This window comes from Podarcis muralis, chromosome Z (genome assembly GCF_964188315.1).
Source record: "Podarcis muralis chromosome Z, rPodMur119.hap1.1, whole genome shotgun sequence".
In the NCBI taxonomy this organism is placed as follows: domain Eukaryota; kingdom Metazoa; phylum Chordata; class Lepidosauria; order Squamata; family Lacertidae; genus Podarcis; species Podarcis muralis.
This window is the reverse complement of record NC_135673.1, coordinates 30349205-30363779: the sequence shown is the minus strand read 5'-3', so window position 1 is coordinate 30363779 and position 14575 is coordinate 30349205. Positions and strand designations below refer to the sequence as shown.

At 42.8% G+C, this 14575-nt stretch overlaps 1 protein-coding gene across 1 annotated transcript in view; it reads left to right on the top strand.

Moving 5' to 3' along the window:
- The window catches only part of CHM (CHM Rab escort protein), a 67438-nt gene that overhangs the window by 28082 nt on the left and 24781 nt on the right, over nt 1-14575 (top strand). The window contains exons 8-9 of the mRNA XM_028714708.2: nt 431-656; nt 12927-13004. Coding sequence (XP_028570541.2) covers nt 431-656; nt 12927-13004 — 304 coding nt within the window. The remainder of the gene's footprint in view (nt 1-430; nt 657-12926; nt 13005-14575) is intronic.

Genomic DNA, 14575 nt, shown 5'->3' with positions numbered 1-14575 from the left:
TAAGACCTGAGAGATCAAGTTTCAATTCCCCACTCAGTCATGAAGCCCACTGGGTGACTTTAAGCCAGTCCCTGTTTTTCAGTCTACCTCGCAGGGTTGCTGGGAGGATAAAATGGAGAGAGGGAGAAGAAGTGTGTATATGACCTTGAACTCCTTGGAGGAATGGTGGGGAACAAATGTAACCAATAAAGAAAAAACACAAAACCAGTCCCTAGGCTTAGTGTTTGAGTGTTTCTTGCCTGGTAGAGTTCAGAGAGATGCCTGAAGCCTAAAAGATGACTAACACAGTATCTGACATAGTACAGTCCTTCTGTGATTGTAGTATGTAGATTGACTGGCTGGTTTTTGTTGTTGTTTTGTTGCTGTAGTTGTAAATAATTATCCGGAACGACTAATTAATGCTTGACTTTTCTTTTATTCCCCGAAACAGGCCACAAGGACTCTAAATTCTCAGACTACTTAAAAACCCAGAAGTTGACTCCCAATCTGCAGCATTTCATATTGCATTCCATTGCAATGGTCCCGGAGGCTGACTGCTACACCATAGATGGCCTGAAGGCGACTCAGAAGTTCCTCCAGTGCCTTGGGCGTTATGGAAACACTCCCTTCTTGTTTCCTTTGTATGGCCAAGGAGAGATCCCACAGTGCTTTTGCCGGTAAGCAACGTTTTATTTCTTTTCTTTTTTTAAAGCCATTCAGTTGGGAATACTAACTAATCTGATTTAATTCCTTTTAGACACTTAGCTGTTTTCATTTCCCTGTGTTTACATGTTTGTACATGGAAAATAAAGCCTTTTAAGAATTCAACGCTTCCTTAGGGCTTCCTTTGTTTAGCGGTGAATCGTGTGGAAGAACTAAGATGGCAACAGTATATTAAGCTTGTGGCTCCTCCCCTCCCCCTCATCACAATAGCCTATGAGGGACACTCGCACCCCTGTGGACTGATCCAATCCCTAAAGCTCTAGTACATTGTTTTCTATTATTAATTCATTAACTGGAGCTTTAAAATATGAACTTTAATTTGGAGCTGTCCCTTGGGAGCAGTTAAATGTGGTGTTGCAAGTCATCTTGTGTCTCTCAATTCAGTTTGCAGCCACCATCTATGTGCTTTCCTTTCCTGCCAGTAAAATTTTCTTTTCCTACCTCTCTCCCATCAAGCCACAAAGCAGCTTTTTGAAGGTTCTCCATAAATATAGAAAGTTGCTGTGTGGTGCAGGAATGACAGCCTTATGTTTTGATGTGTGATACTTGTCTCTTACAGTCAATGGGTAGCCTTTGTGAAATCCCTGTTTGTGTCCAGAGGTTCTCAAACTGTGCCCTGTGGTCCACTAGCAGTCCTTGAGCTCATAGGTGGCTCATAGAAAGGTTGTGGCTCATAGAAAGGTTGTGGAACAGCTGAAAATACCCACACCTTGCTCTGAATTTGGTTGGTTTTTTTTTCCTGCTGATGCAGATAAACTTCACCAAACGCTGCCCACAAAACCAGACACATACCCATTGCATTAGAACAGCAAGACTACAATCATTTAAGATATGACTTATGTAAGTTCATTGATTTGCACAACAACAAAAGGTGTATGTGTTTTTAAATGGTGTGTCAAGACCCATGGCAGCTTTCAAGTGGTCCAGAGGAAAAGTTTGAGAATCACTGCCCTAACCTATTTTAAAGGATGCTTTGGGAAAGCAGCGCAGCTCAGAGGTAGAGCATCAGCTTTGCATGCCCAGAGTCCCAGCATCTGCATGTAGGGCTGGAAAAGACTCTTGTCTGAAAGCCTGAAATGCTGCTACCAGCCAATATAGACATCGTTGCGCTATATGGATCCTGACTCAGGAATATATGGAGCTGCTTTTTAACCAAGTAGGTTCCAGTGGCTGAGAGGCTATACTGCCATTTGGCAACTCCTTGGAGGAAGGGCAAGTAGCTCTAGGCTGAAGGGGGTCCTTGGGTGTGTCTCTCATGTCAGCAGCCAGCCAGCCAGCCCCTGTCCTCCTCCTATTTCTTTCCACCAGACATGAAGGGTAGGTGAGGTGAGGCCTACTAGAGGACCAGGAGGGTGGCAGCAGTTGTGCTTCTACGATGAATGCTAGGCTGCTGCGGTTCTGATTGCCCATGGTGCACCAGAGTGACGTAGCATCAGGGACATGGTAGGCAATCACAATGGTGGCTGCCTGGCACTTATTGGAGTGCCAGAAAAGGGAGACCTGGGCACTACTGGCAGCAGTGATGGGCTCTTGGCAGCTGTTTAAGGATGTTGGTGCTGCGTCTGGTAAGAAGGTTAATTGCCTTGCATTAAAAATGAAAAATATTTGTTTAAAATGCTCTCCTAGCGCACGATCAATTAACTTGGAAGGTAGCCACTTCCTTCTTTAAAGATCTCAACTTGTAATGATTCTGTTTCTTATGTACAGGACCACCTTTGCCCCAGCTTGTGTTGCTAATTCTAAGCAGCGTTTCTAAGACTTCTAGGATTAGTGTTCAGTCAGTCTTCCAAGTGGTAACATCTCTGCCTATACATCATACCCTACAATTTTTATCGCCAGGTTATCAGAATAAGGTGTCACTTGTCCTGTGATTTCTAACCACCTCTTCATATTCTGTTTTAATGTAACCCTCTTAAGCGTTTCTTGCAGTCAGTTACCCTGTGTGTTCTCATCAAGGCTACTGTTATAAATGGCAGGTATGCATATTTATGTGAATGATTCAAAGACATTTGTAAGTCATATCCTTCCATTCTGAATGAATTCTGCATAAACTCTACAAGGCTCACTAGAACTGTGGTAGTCCCTTGAGTGAATAAGATTGGTCCTTATTTCTGAAACTGCTCTCAGTGAATGGGATTCTTTTTCATGCTACTATGTAACTTCCATATGCAAGGTTCACATTTTTGTTTTCAGAGCTTATCAGAATGAGATTTATGCAATAGAAACTGGGTTTGTGATTTTGCTTTTTATCCATGGTTTTACAAATATACCATTTCTTTCTGATGAATGGATGTTTGTAAGATCAGTGGGATGGATTCATAGGCTCCCTTCCTCCATTGGAAAGAGTTTTGATGGGAACCTTTGGATCCAGTCTAGGGTTTCTTAATAGAATAACGTGAAAATATGCTTGGTCACAGAAACAAAACTCTTTCAATCCTTTATAATGGGTGCATAATCTTTCATCTTTGCTTTTGTTCAAAACAGCAACTTTGGACCCCTTCTAACTTGGTTTAATGACCAGCCAGTTTTAAATGTTCTATTCTGGTGCTTATGAGCATTGTAGCAACTCTGCTTCAAAGTCTGCTTGGATAGTGCAGTTCCCTTTCAATCAAACTATGGTTTGTTGCTATAGTAAACAACTTGTAATGGGAGACCAACAGTGGGAGAATGAGCCTGTTAATTCTTCTGGATTTATCAGCAGCTTTCAGTACTGTCTGCTGTGATACATGGTTTTGACTTGATTGGTTGGTTGTATTGCTATGCTGCTTTCCATTCAAACGAATACCGAAGCTGCTTACAAACAATAGATAACAATAACATCACAAATACAGCATAAATCATATTCTGTAATTAACAAATCATCAATAAAACAAATACAGGTTGGAGGAGTTGCCCATTGGTGACAAGGGGTCAGGTGGTTGGGACTGGCTGCAATGGAACCACCCAAGGATAGAGCAACAGGCAGGGATTCAGCAAGCCATCACCCAGGCACTCTGGGCCAGCCTCGCCTCCAGTTCCAGTGCCACTCCTTGCACTGCTCTTTGCCCATGACCTGGATGACCCTCCAGTCCCCAAGTAGGCACCTGCTGATCAGTCTGACTGAGCTGGCACTGACACCTTCTCCATTGCTTAGGACATGGAGAGATCCATGCCACTGCAAAGAGACCACTCAGGTTTAGCCCATCCAAAGGCATTCCTGTTTGCTTGCCCAGTCCAAAGAAACGTCCCACTTGCTGCACTGATGCAGTACCTGTCCCGCTAGTTTATAATAGGAGCCAAGGGTGTGTGTGTGTGTGTGTGATTTGTTGGATCAATGTTTATCTTGTTATGCATGTCTTGCACCTGCTGTGCCTTTGATACCTGCTTTGCTTATGTATTGTTGTGATTTGAGCATTAAAGCTTTTAGTAGAAACATCTTGAGTTCTCCATCCAACATTATGTGGTCCTACTTTGCGTCCCATGCTTTTTAAACATCTGCATGAAACTTCTGGGCTGAAATGTTATCTGTGTGGTGATGACACACAGCTCTATCTCTCATTCTCATCTTAAAGGAAGTAGACCTGTAGGGCTGGGTGGTAGAAGCTTGAATGAATTTAGATGAGATAGCTGGCTTCATAGCTTGGAATAAAAAGCTCAGACTATCTGGTTTGAAGCTTAAGTGCATGGAAGATGTCAAGGATGGTCATAGATCATTGATAAGATGCACATGTTTGGCATGCAGAAGGTCCTATGTTCAGTCCCCCACATCCACTGTTAAAAGGATCAGGTGGAAATAACCTGCCTGGAGAGCTGCTGCCAGTCAGAGTAGGCAGTACTGGGTTAGATGGACAAATAGTCTACCATGGCATAAGGTGGTTTCCTATGTTTGCTACTTTCTGAACTTTGCATTGCTTTTTCATTTTTTTTAAGCAGCATGTTTATCATTAAAAGAAATTGTTTTGGTTTCAGCATTTTCTATTCTTAGTTTTGCATTGATGACAGATATAAGGGTGTGGATAGCACCGTTGTGATTGGAGTTGGCTGGTGTGCCCCCCTCCCTTGAGAAGAGAACCTTAGTTTGGGACAAACATCAGTGAGGTGAGATAATCCATCACTTCTGAGCCCTGTTCTCCAGTGATGGATGGATAGATTGGTAAAGTAACTCAATAATCTTCATTTTTTTTTCTTCTCGGGTTATTCACAGATCAGTGAGCGCTGTCGTTAATAAAGCTATGGAATGCTTTTGTGTCCTTGCCCATATTATTTCTCAAGTTTTGACAGGACAAGACTTTTAATTTGAAAATAACCTTTGTGTTGAAACATGCCCTCCTAAGCATACAAAGTCCTTTGTGAGTGTGGCACTCCACGATCCCATGTTGAGCAGTGAAATCCTTCTTGCAAAACATTGTTTGGAATAATTCTAGCATTTAAGAAATAGCTGCTGGCTTGCAGATGCTGAAGCTCTCAGAGCTGAACTGGATGCTTGTTTTGAATATATTGGATAAATGCTCTGATCATGATGCAGAAGTTGGTGCTATTGATTTCAATGACGCTTGTTCTCGTGAAATGAGTGCAGGGCAGCTCAAATCCCATCAAAGCTATAGGAGGCTTAACTGCACTGTGGTTAAGGGACTAGGACCAGCGGGAGCGAGGTTCAAACCCTTATTCAGCTTTGAAGCTCCCAGGGTGACCTTGCTCTGGGCTCTTATTTCTCGGCTTATTTTTATTTATAACATTTATATCTCCCTTCCTCAAAGGAGCTCTGCAGCATACATGGTCTCTGCCCCACTTATCCTCAAAACAGCCCATGAGGTAGATTGGGCTGGGAGAAAATGAGCAGCCCAGGGTCACCTGATGATAAGGTTTTTGAACCCGAGTCTCTTTGGTTGCAATCCAACACTCTTAACCACTACACCACACTTGGTTTGTGGGGATAATATGAGAGTAGGCCCAGGGGCGGAGGAAGGGGGGTGCGGTGGGGACGGGCCACCCCAGGTGTCACTACTGGGAGTGGTAGTGACAAAATGCCGGGCAGCACTCACTGCGGGGCCTGCAGCGCACCCGAGCCACACATCTCTCCTGGGAGTGACGTGGTGGCTTGGGCACCTGCAGGCTCTGTGCTGCCCCATGCTATAGGGCGGCTGAGTGGGAGGAGGCAGGCAGACTCCTCAGAGGCCCCATGGAACATCCTGCCCCAGCTGGCCCTGCCCCTGGGTGCAGGGCACGCGTGCTGCCCCAGGCGCCCGATCAACTTGCTCCGCCGCTGTGTGGAGCAAGATAAAATACATATAATGTTGCATACTCCTTGAGGCAATGGTGGGATACAAAATGCATTTCTCCCCCTATTATTATTATACTGCATAAAATAAATCACGGTGGTTTGCATATGTAAAATACAGCAGCAGCAAACCTATAAAAACTTTCATGTTCTTACTTTCAAAATTAAAAAACCCAAAAATAGATGTTCATTTACGTAACCTGTTCTCTGTGGGAGTTGGGTTGCCCCACTGAAGGAGAGGGGAGGTGAGGAGTGGGCTGCCTCCCCACCTCTGTTTTGGGTCCCAAATGCAGTTGGCATGTGGGCCCCCAGCAGATTATCCCAACAAAATGTTGTCCTCAATGCAAAAAAGTTCTCTACCCAGACCTAGGCTTTTGCTGACCTCTATTTAGTTACTTTGTTTCTTTTAATGCTAACTTTATTGCCATTTTATTAGTAGCTGGATCTTCCTTTGTCTTGCTTTAGTTCCTTTTTTTGTTCCTAAGAGGTTATGGTCACATAAATTTCACATGCTCTTGTACCACTTTAAGAGTAATGGCTTCCCCTAAAGAATACTGGAAACTGAAGTTTGTTAAGGGTGCTGGGAATTGTAGCTCTGTGGGGGGTGGTCTCCTAAGAACCCTCAGGAAATTACAGTTCCCAGGATTCTTTGGGAAAGCTTTGTCTGTTAAAGTGTTGTTGTTGTTTAGTCGTGTCCGACTCTTCGTGACCCCCTGGACCAGAGCACGCCAGGCACTTCTGTCTTCCACTGCCTCCTGCAGTTTGGTCAGACTCATGTTTGTAGCTTCAAGAACACTATCCAACCATCTCGTCCTCTGTCGTCCCCTTCTTCTTGTGCCCTCCATCTTTCCCAACATCAGGGTCTTTTCCAGGGAGTCTTCTCTTCTCATGAGGTGGCCAAAGTATTGAGCCTCAGCTTCCTTCCAGTCAGCACTCAGGGCTGATTTCCTTAAGAGTGGATACGTTTGATTAAAGTGTTACAAAAGTGCTTTAAATGCGTGTTGTGATTGTGATCCGAGCTGTGCATTAGTTCAAATCTAATCTCTGCTATGAAGTTGTTGAATGCACTTAGGCATGCCATGCTTCCTCATTCTCAGTACCTGTATCTGTAATATTGTTGATAGTAGTTAATACTGGCTTACCATGCACCGTTGTTGTAACTAGATAATTATCTACCTACAACTAGATAATGCGTGTGTGGTGTTTTGGACAATTAAAAGTGCTTTGTTGTTGCTTTCAGCTGCTTTTTGGAGATCTTTGCTATAAAAAAGGAGATTATATGTATATGTATATGTATATGTATATGTATATGTATATGTATATGTATATGTATATTCCCACAGGCCACCTATTTGTTATCCAAACAAAGCATGTGTGTTTATGTGTGTGGTGAGTTAAAAATCAAGATGTCAGATAGACATCTGCATTCCCCTTCCCCAAATGCTCACGTCCAGGAGTATCACATCACAGTAGCATAGTCCTCCTGTGGCAAAAGATGCAGTAACCCTGAAGCCTCTTTCTTTCCTTGTAACATTAGTGTTTTAATTAAAGAAAACAACCAGTTGGAGGCAGTTACTTTCTGTGAAATGTAATGAAGATTTATTTTAGGGAGTGACCTTCACTGTATTAGCTCCAACAGTAATCAGTAGAATTAATAGAATAATCAAATTATATACAAACTCATAAATCACTGTGAATGTGCTGTCAAAAGTTCAGCTATTAATGGGGTCTATTGTTTTGCAGCTGTATTTGAAATTGCAGCTGCTGATTCCTTGGCTTGATAGGAATTGAAATGGCATTTAAAGGCTAGAGATGATTGGGGGCGGGGGGCGGGGAATTACTAGGCCAAAATTTTTCGCAACTGTTAATTTAGCTGTAATGCAGTTTGATGTCACCAGGGCAAAGTTGAAACACAGTGCGTAACAGGCGCGATCTTTCAGCAAAACCTGAATTATTGGCTGAGACAGTAGCCAGTTAATTAGAGGAGAATCAGTTTAAACGTCTGTCATTTAGGGTTAATAGTATCAGAGTTACCTTGTACTTTGGTTCTAGCCAAATCAGCCTATTGTAGAATAAGAAATTGACAAGACAGTTTGCTTGATTTTCATATAGATTTCGACTTTTAAAGAGCATTAGAGAATTAATTCCAAATTGTTTCACCTGTCTTATTTCATATATTTACTACAATTACATACAGTCTTGTTGGCATATAATCAAATAGTTATGGGACAAAGGCAAAAAGGGTGAGATGGGAAGAGGAAAAGAAGCAAGTCTGGTACCAGTTCTTACATTGTGTTACATAGGAACCGAATAGAAATTGATCCCAACCAAATTAGTAATGGGGGCTTTGGTGTTTCACCTCTCCCTCTGATACAGCTACATCAGTGTGTTGGTGTAGTCAATAGATAAGATGGCAAATTGTTTATTTTCATTACAAACTGAAATGTCATGGCTAGAGCATTGGTCAAGGACTAAGGAGACCCTGGTTGTAATCAACTTTACATCATGCAATTCACTTGGTGATCTGGGATTACCTTACTCACCATTTCTCACCGTAACCCAAATCATAGGACTGTTGTAAGGTTAGGTAGGAGGACAAATTACATGCATGGGACAAAGCTGTAACATAAAAATCCAGGAGGTGGAGCTCAACATAGCACTAAGGAGATAGTTCCATCACCTCAGGTATTTGTGCCTGCCTGATGGAATAATTTCCCCCTCCCCCCCCTGCACTCTGTTCTGAGGGTTTCCCCCACTTTTCAGAGCAGATTTGGAGAAGTCACAGAGGCAACATGGGAAGGAGAATAGGGGTGAAAGTCCCATTGAGCTAGCAGGAGTCTTTGTGTTGGCTTCCATTAGCAGCAACATCTTAGTTGTGTCCCACCTAGGATCTCCATGGCTTGTATCTAATTCTAGACCCATGGAAATTAATGAATAGCTTAGTCCCATTAATTCCCATGGGTCTGCTCTGAATAGGACTTGGTTGAATACAGCCCTATATGTCTCTAGGAGCCTTTGATATTCCTTGCACTGCAAAATGTTGTTGGCAGGGAGCTGCCCTTGCTATTGAAGTGAACAGGAAATCCTGAACACCAGGGTAGCTTTCCAGATGTTGCTGGAGTACAGTTTCCATCTTTTGTAGCCATGGACCATATCGGCTGGAGCCTGAAACATCTGGAGGGCCCCACATTCCCTGACCTTGCAGTACACATGGGATGTTAAACAAGATTCCCACCTATGTTTAAATGCTCATTTGCAGAATTGAAGCAGGCACAGCCCACTTCAAGTGCCCACCCCCTGCCCAGATTCTGTTCATTCCCCATCAGCCCTACACTGCTGGATATTTGTTTTATGTGTGTGTCTGTGTCTGTGTGATCTCCATGTAATAGATTAGCAGGGCATTGCCGGGCACTACTCAGAAATCTGTAGAAACCAAATAAAAATAAGGTTTTTTTTAATGAATCGTGTAACTTGTGAGTTTGGATCCATCATGCCAAAAGGTGGATAAAGTCATATCAAAGTCACATTTTGGTCCACCATATTGAATCAAAATAGCACCTAACATTAACAGAGACCACTGCACCCACTTTGGGAATCCTTGTGCCAAGCTTGGTGACAATACCTCAGTAGGATACAGACTTATGCCCCAAACCGAGTGAAGTCATGATTTTGGTTCACCATCTGGATTTAAAATGGTGGCTAGTGACCCAGTGTCAACAAAGATTTCTCCCCCCACCTTGGTAACCCCGTACTGAATTTGATGACAATATCACAAGAGGTGGTCAAACCTATAGAGAACAATTGGACAGGCGGGCAGGCAAACTACTTTCCAAAAATATATAGTAGATTAGATTAAGATACCCACTTAATGTGACCCATCCCAGAGTCTTTTATAATAAGCTGTTTTGTGCATAAGTTGTTCACATACGACTTCTCCATTCGTTCAATGCTGGTGTCTAATCGTTGTTTAATGGTAAGCCACCTCAAACTCACAGAATTGCAAAGCAGGGTAGTTATTTTAAAATAATATATAATATTTGCCCTTGCGATTAACATGAAACCTCTGCATTTGCCAGAGGTTTGGTATAGATACTGGGCAATTTGCATTCTGCCCTTCCCTGAAGCTTCATGTGCTTCATTTATGCCCCCCATCCTCCAGCAACTGATCTCAGGGCTGCACAGTTGGAAGGGTTCAGTTCAGAGTTCAGTTATTAATAAATAATGTAATATAGTGTAGTATAATATGTGCTGTCTGTGTGTGAAACATACGCAGACACATGTTTAAATAAATTCCAAGTACAATACTGTGCTGGATATCTGTTCTACATATTGATTCATCTAGATGCTGCATAAAAACCTCTAGGGCTGATTTAATTGAAAAATTGACCGTGCCTCATTGCTTCTATTAGATCTTCACTCGTTAGTTTACCGTTTTTAGACAAACATTTGTCTAATAAACACACATGTTTAGCTGGCTGTGTTGAATTGCCAAACACCCTGTCTCCAGTTATGTGAGCAAACAAATCTAATTGATTTTCCTATGGAAATGTTATTCTTTTTGAATACACACACACACACACACACACACACACACACACACACACACACACTCTTTTAAAGAAAAAGACCAGGACCTCATTTATTTCTTCGGTGCCTCTTGGTTTCTCCTGAGCATTTTCTTGTGTGTGTTCAGTTTCTTAGCTATTTTAACTCCCTTTCCCCCTGTTTTGTGACCTTGCTCTCAACTGAGAGAGAATTGTTTGACTCACTTTTTAAAAGTCATCATCCACATGTCTTGATCACTTATGAATGGATCTGATTTTCATTTCCTTTTATAAAATCAGAAGTGAATGGCCACAGAAATATTAGTGCAGGAATGCTGTTTTAGGGTTAGATTTATTCTGGTAGTGCAGAGAGGAGCAAAGTACAGTGGTACCTCGGGTTAAGTATTTAATTCGTTCTGGAGGTCCGTTCTTAACCTGAAACTGTTCTTAACCTGAAGCACCACTTTAGCTAATGGGGCCTCCTGCTGCTTCCACCAGAAGCAAAGTTCTTAACCCGAGGTAATATTTCTGGGTTAGCGGAGTCTGTAACCTGAAGCGTATGTAACCCAAGGTACCACTGTATATGGCAAAGTTATCTTGGCCAGCCCATTTTATTATGGTGTGCAAGCAGCTCCATCTGAAACAAACGGCTATTAAAAGGTGCATGGCTAATGGTGATTGGATTGTGGGGGCAGGGTGAGGGAGAGGCAGGGATTTGGTGGGGTGGCTGGGGAGGTTTGATGGGTTGAGATGGTTAGTGGATCCTTGCCTGTTTCTTGGGCCTTGCTCAGCTTTGGGGTTTTTAAAATCCACAAACAAATAAAAATGAATAAATGAAATATTAAATAAGCTCTATCTTCCCATCAAGTGATGGTTTCTTAAGAAGTCTAGAAAGATTCAAATTGGCATTTGCACTGCAGTCCTTGACACGTTTACTCAGAAATAAGTCCCACTCTGTTCTATGGAGCTTACTGTTAGGAGAGCATGCATAGGATTGTGGCCTTCATGTGGCTTTAGTTACATAACGTACATCATGAATTGTTTGAATCATTGCAAGCTACCTTGTTTAGAGAAGATAGAATTCATGCCCGCTAACATTTCTCTGATGAAAATAGAGATGCCCTATTCCATAATGATGATTTTACTATTTATACCCCACACATCTTACTGGGTTGCCCTAGCCACTCTGGGCAGCTTCCAACATAGGTAAAAACATAATAAAACATTAAACATTAAACTCTACCTCACTTTCAAATCAGAACCAGTGAAGGTGGTGAAGGTCCTGTGTGAGTGCCTGGAGGCGGTTGGAGGATGGATGGCAGCTAACAGATTGAGATTGAATCCTGACAAGACAGAAGTACTCATTTTTGGGGGACGGGGGCGAGCAGGTGTGGGGGACTCCCTGGTCCTGAATGGGGTAACTGTGCCCCTGAAGGACCAGGTGCACAGCCTGGGAGTCATTTTGGACTCACAGCTGTCCATGGAGGCACAGGTCAGTTCTGTGTCCAGGGCAACTGTCTACCAGCTCCATCTGGTACACAGGCTGAGACACTCCTTGCCCACAGTCTGTCTCGCCAGAGTGGTGCATGCATAGTTATCTCCCGCTTGGAATAGTGCAGTGCGCTCTACATGGGGCTACCTTTGAAGGTGACCCGGAAACTACAACTAATCCAGAATGCGGCAGCTAGACTGGTGACTGGGCGTGGCCGCCTAGACCATATAACACCGGTCCTTAAAGACCTACATTGGCACCCAGTACGTTTCCAAGCACAATTCAAAGTGTTGGTGCTCACCTTTAAAGCTCTAAACAGCCTCGGCCCAGTATATCTGAAGGAGCGTCTCCACCTCCATCATCCAGCCCAGACACTGAGGTCAAGCTCCAAGGGCCTTCTGGCTGTTCCCTCACTGCGAGAAGTGAGGTTACAGGGAACCAGGCAGAGCACCTTCTCGGTAGTGGTGCCTGCCCTGTGGAATGCCCTCCCATCAGATATCAAGGAAATAAGCAACTATCTGACTTTTAGAAGACACCTGAAGGCAGCCCTGTTTAGGGAAGTTTTTAATGTTTGAAATTTTATTCTGTTTTTAGTCCTCTGTTGGGAGCCACCCAGAGTGGCTAGGGAAACCCAGCCAGATGGGCGGGGTATAAATAATAAAATTATTCATATTATTAACATTAAAAAAACCTTCCCTAAACAGGATTGCCTTCAGACGGCTCGGGAGTCAGATAACTCTGTATCCTTCAACATTTCTCTTAGGGATGTCCTAAGGAAAAGCGGGACATTCTGGGATCAAATCAGAAACCAGGATGGCTTCTCTAAATCAGGGACATCCCTAGAAAATAGGGACACTGGGAGGGTCTGGGAATTGAAATTTATTTACATCTCACCCCTCATTTTTTAATTTTATTTCTGATGTTCTTCTAGGATGTGTGCAGTATTTGGTGGTGTCTATTGTCTCCGCCATCCTGTGCAGTGCCTTGTGGTGGACAAAGAAACTAGAAGGTAAGGCTAGCAAGAATTAACCTTTCTCTCCTTTTTATATAAATATATATACACAGAACTGCAAGATGAAAAATGCTGGAGTCAATTTTTTAAAAATGGTTCTTCAAAGATCTTCCTTGGTATTAATAACACATCAACCTTGATTAAAAGTAATTTGTGTATAGGTCCTCCAGAACAAGGAAAGTGGGTTTAGAATATAGAAACTAAATTAATTTCCCTGCGATATTACTGCAGCCTCCTTCCTGATCACCCAAGCTTGGAAGACAAATCATTTCGGTTGCCGGGGGTCTGGTGATGAGTGATGTTAGTTTTCCTTGTGGCCTTACCTACTCTAATTGATTTTCATCAGATGACAACAAAGCCCTCTGTTATTGCATTTTTAAAAATGAAGCTCACCCAAAGACTCATCAGATTAATCTTTGCTGATAATGCATGTCACTCTAAGAGAAAAGGCTTTAATGAGTTTTTAGGTAGATTGTTGTCATAAACTATGCTGCCCTCTTACTGTAGGATGAATTCTTTTTACAATAGTATCGGGCCTCTGGGCAACTTTTTAAAAAGTTGGAACAAAATTGGCTGATTTTTTTTGCTGTGGGAATGGAATTCACTCCTGTGAAAGGGTCTATTAGAAAGAATGTGTTGGATCCAGACTTATTCCGCTTAGAGGAGACCTACCAAAATCAGCGGGACGTCTGCCGTAATGAACATAAAGCCCACTAATCTCAGTAGGTCCACTTTAAGCACAGCTAAGTCTGAATCACACACAGCATCTGCATATGTTGGCTAGACTTGTGACTAAATCTTCATCAGTGTGTGTGTGAGATGTACTACAAGCTAGGTTTCCCCCAACCCCACTTAATTAAGCAAGAGCAACTCATGCACAATTTGCTTGCTTGACAGCCTGCCAGCTAAATGCAACAACCATCAGTTAAGGAGAGATAGTAGTTCAGTGGTACTACATGCTTTGTGTGTGGCAGGTCCCAGGTTTGAACTCCTGTTGCTGAAAATATACTGGAAAAACTGGCAGCTCAGGGAGTAAGGCAATGAAAAGTTCAGTGACCTCTGATGTTCTGCTTAGATAGTCTTCACCTGTAGAAATAGCCTTTGCCAACACTGCCTCCTCCCCCACACTATCTAGTTAAAGGAGATGAGGTTTGCAGGACCAAGAGAGATGTCTGCCTAGGACCTTGGGCAACTAATCCCAGCAAGCATTGGCAGTAGTGGCTTAGACAGACCAGTGGTATAAGGACTTTTATGAGCAATTGGTGGAGTAGACATATCCTTTATTCCAAGTAAAGCAAGTTGAGGGGAAGGTTGTAGGTCTGTTTTGTATATTAAATTCAATTCTTTAAATACCAGAACCAAAAATAGGTAAACAGATTTGCAAAACCACTACATATGTATGTAAGACCCAGTCTCCTCGCATCCCCCAGGAGATGGTGGGCTCTCCTTACCTGAAGGTTTATAAGTAGAGGTTGGATGGCCATTTGTCATGCATGCTTAAGTTGAGATTTTTGCATTGCAGGGGGTTGGACAATATGATTCTCAGGGTCCTTTCCAACTCTACAGTT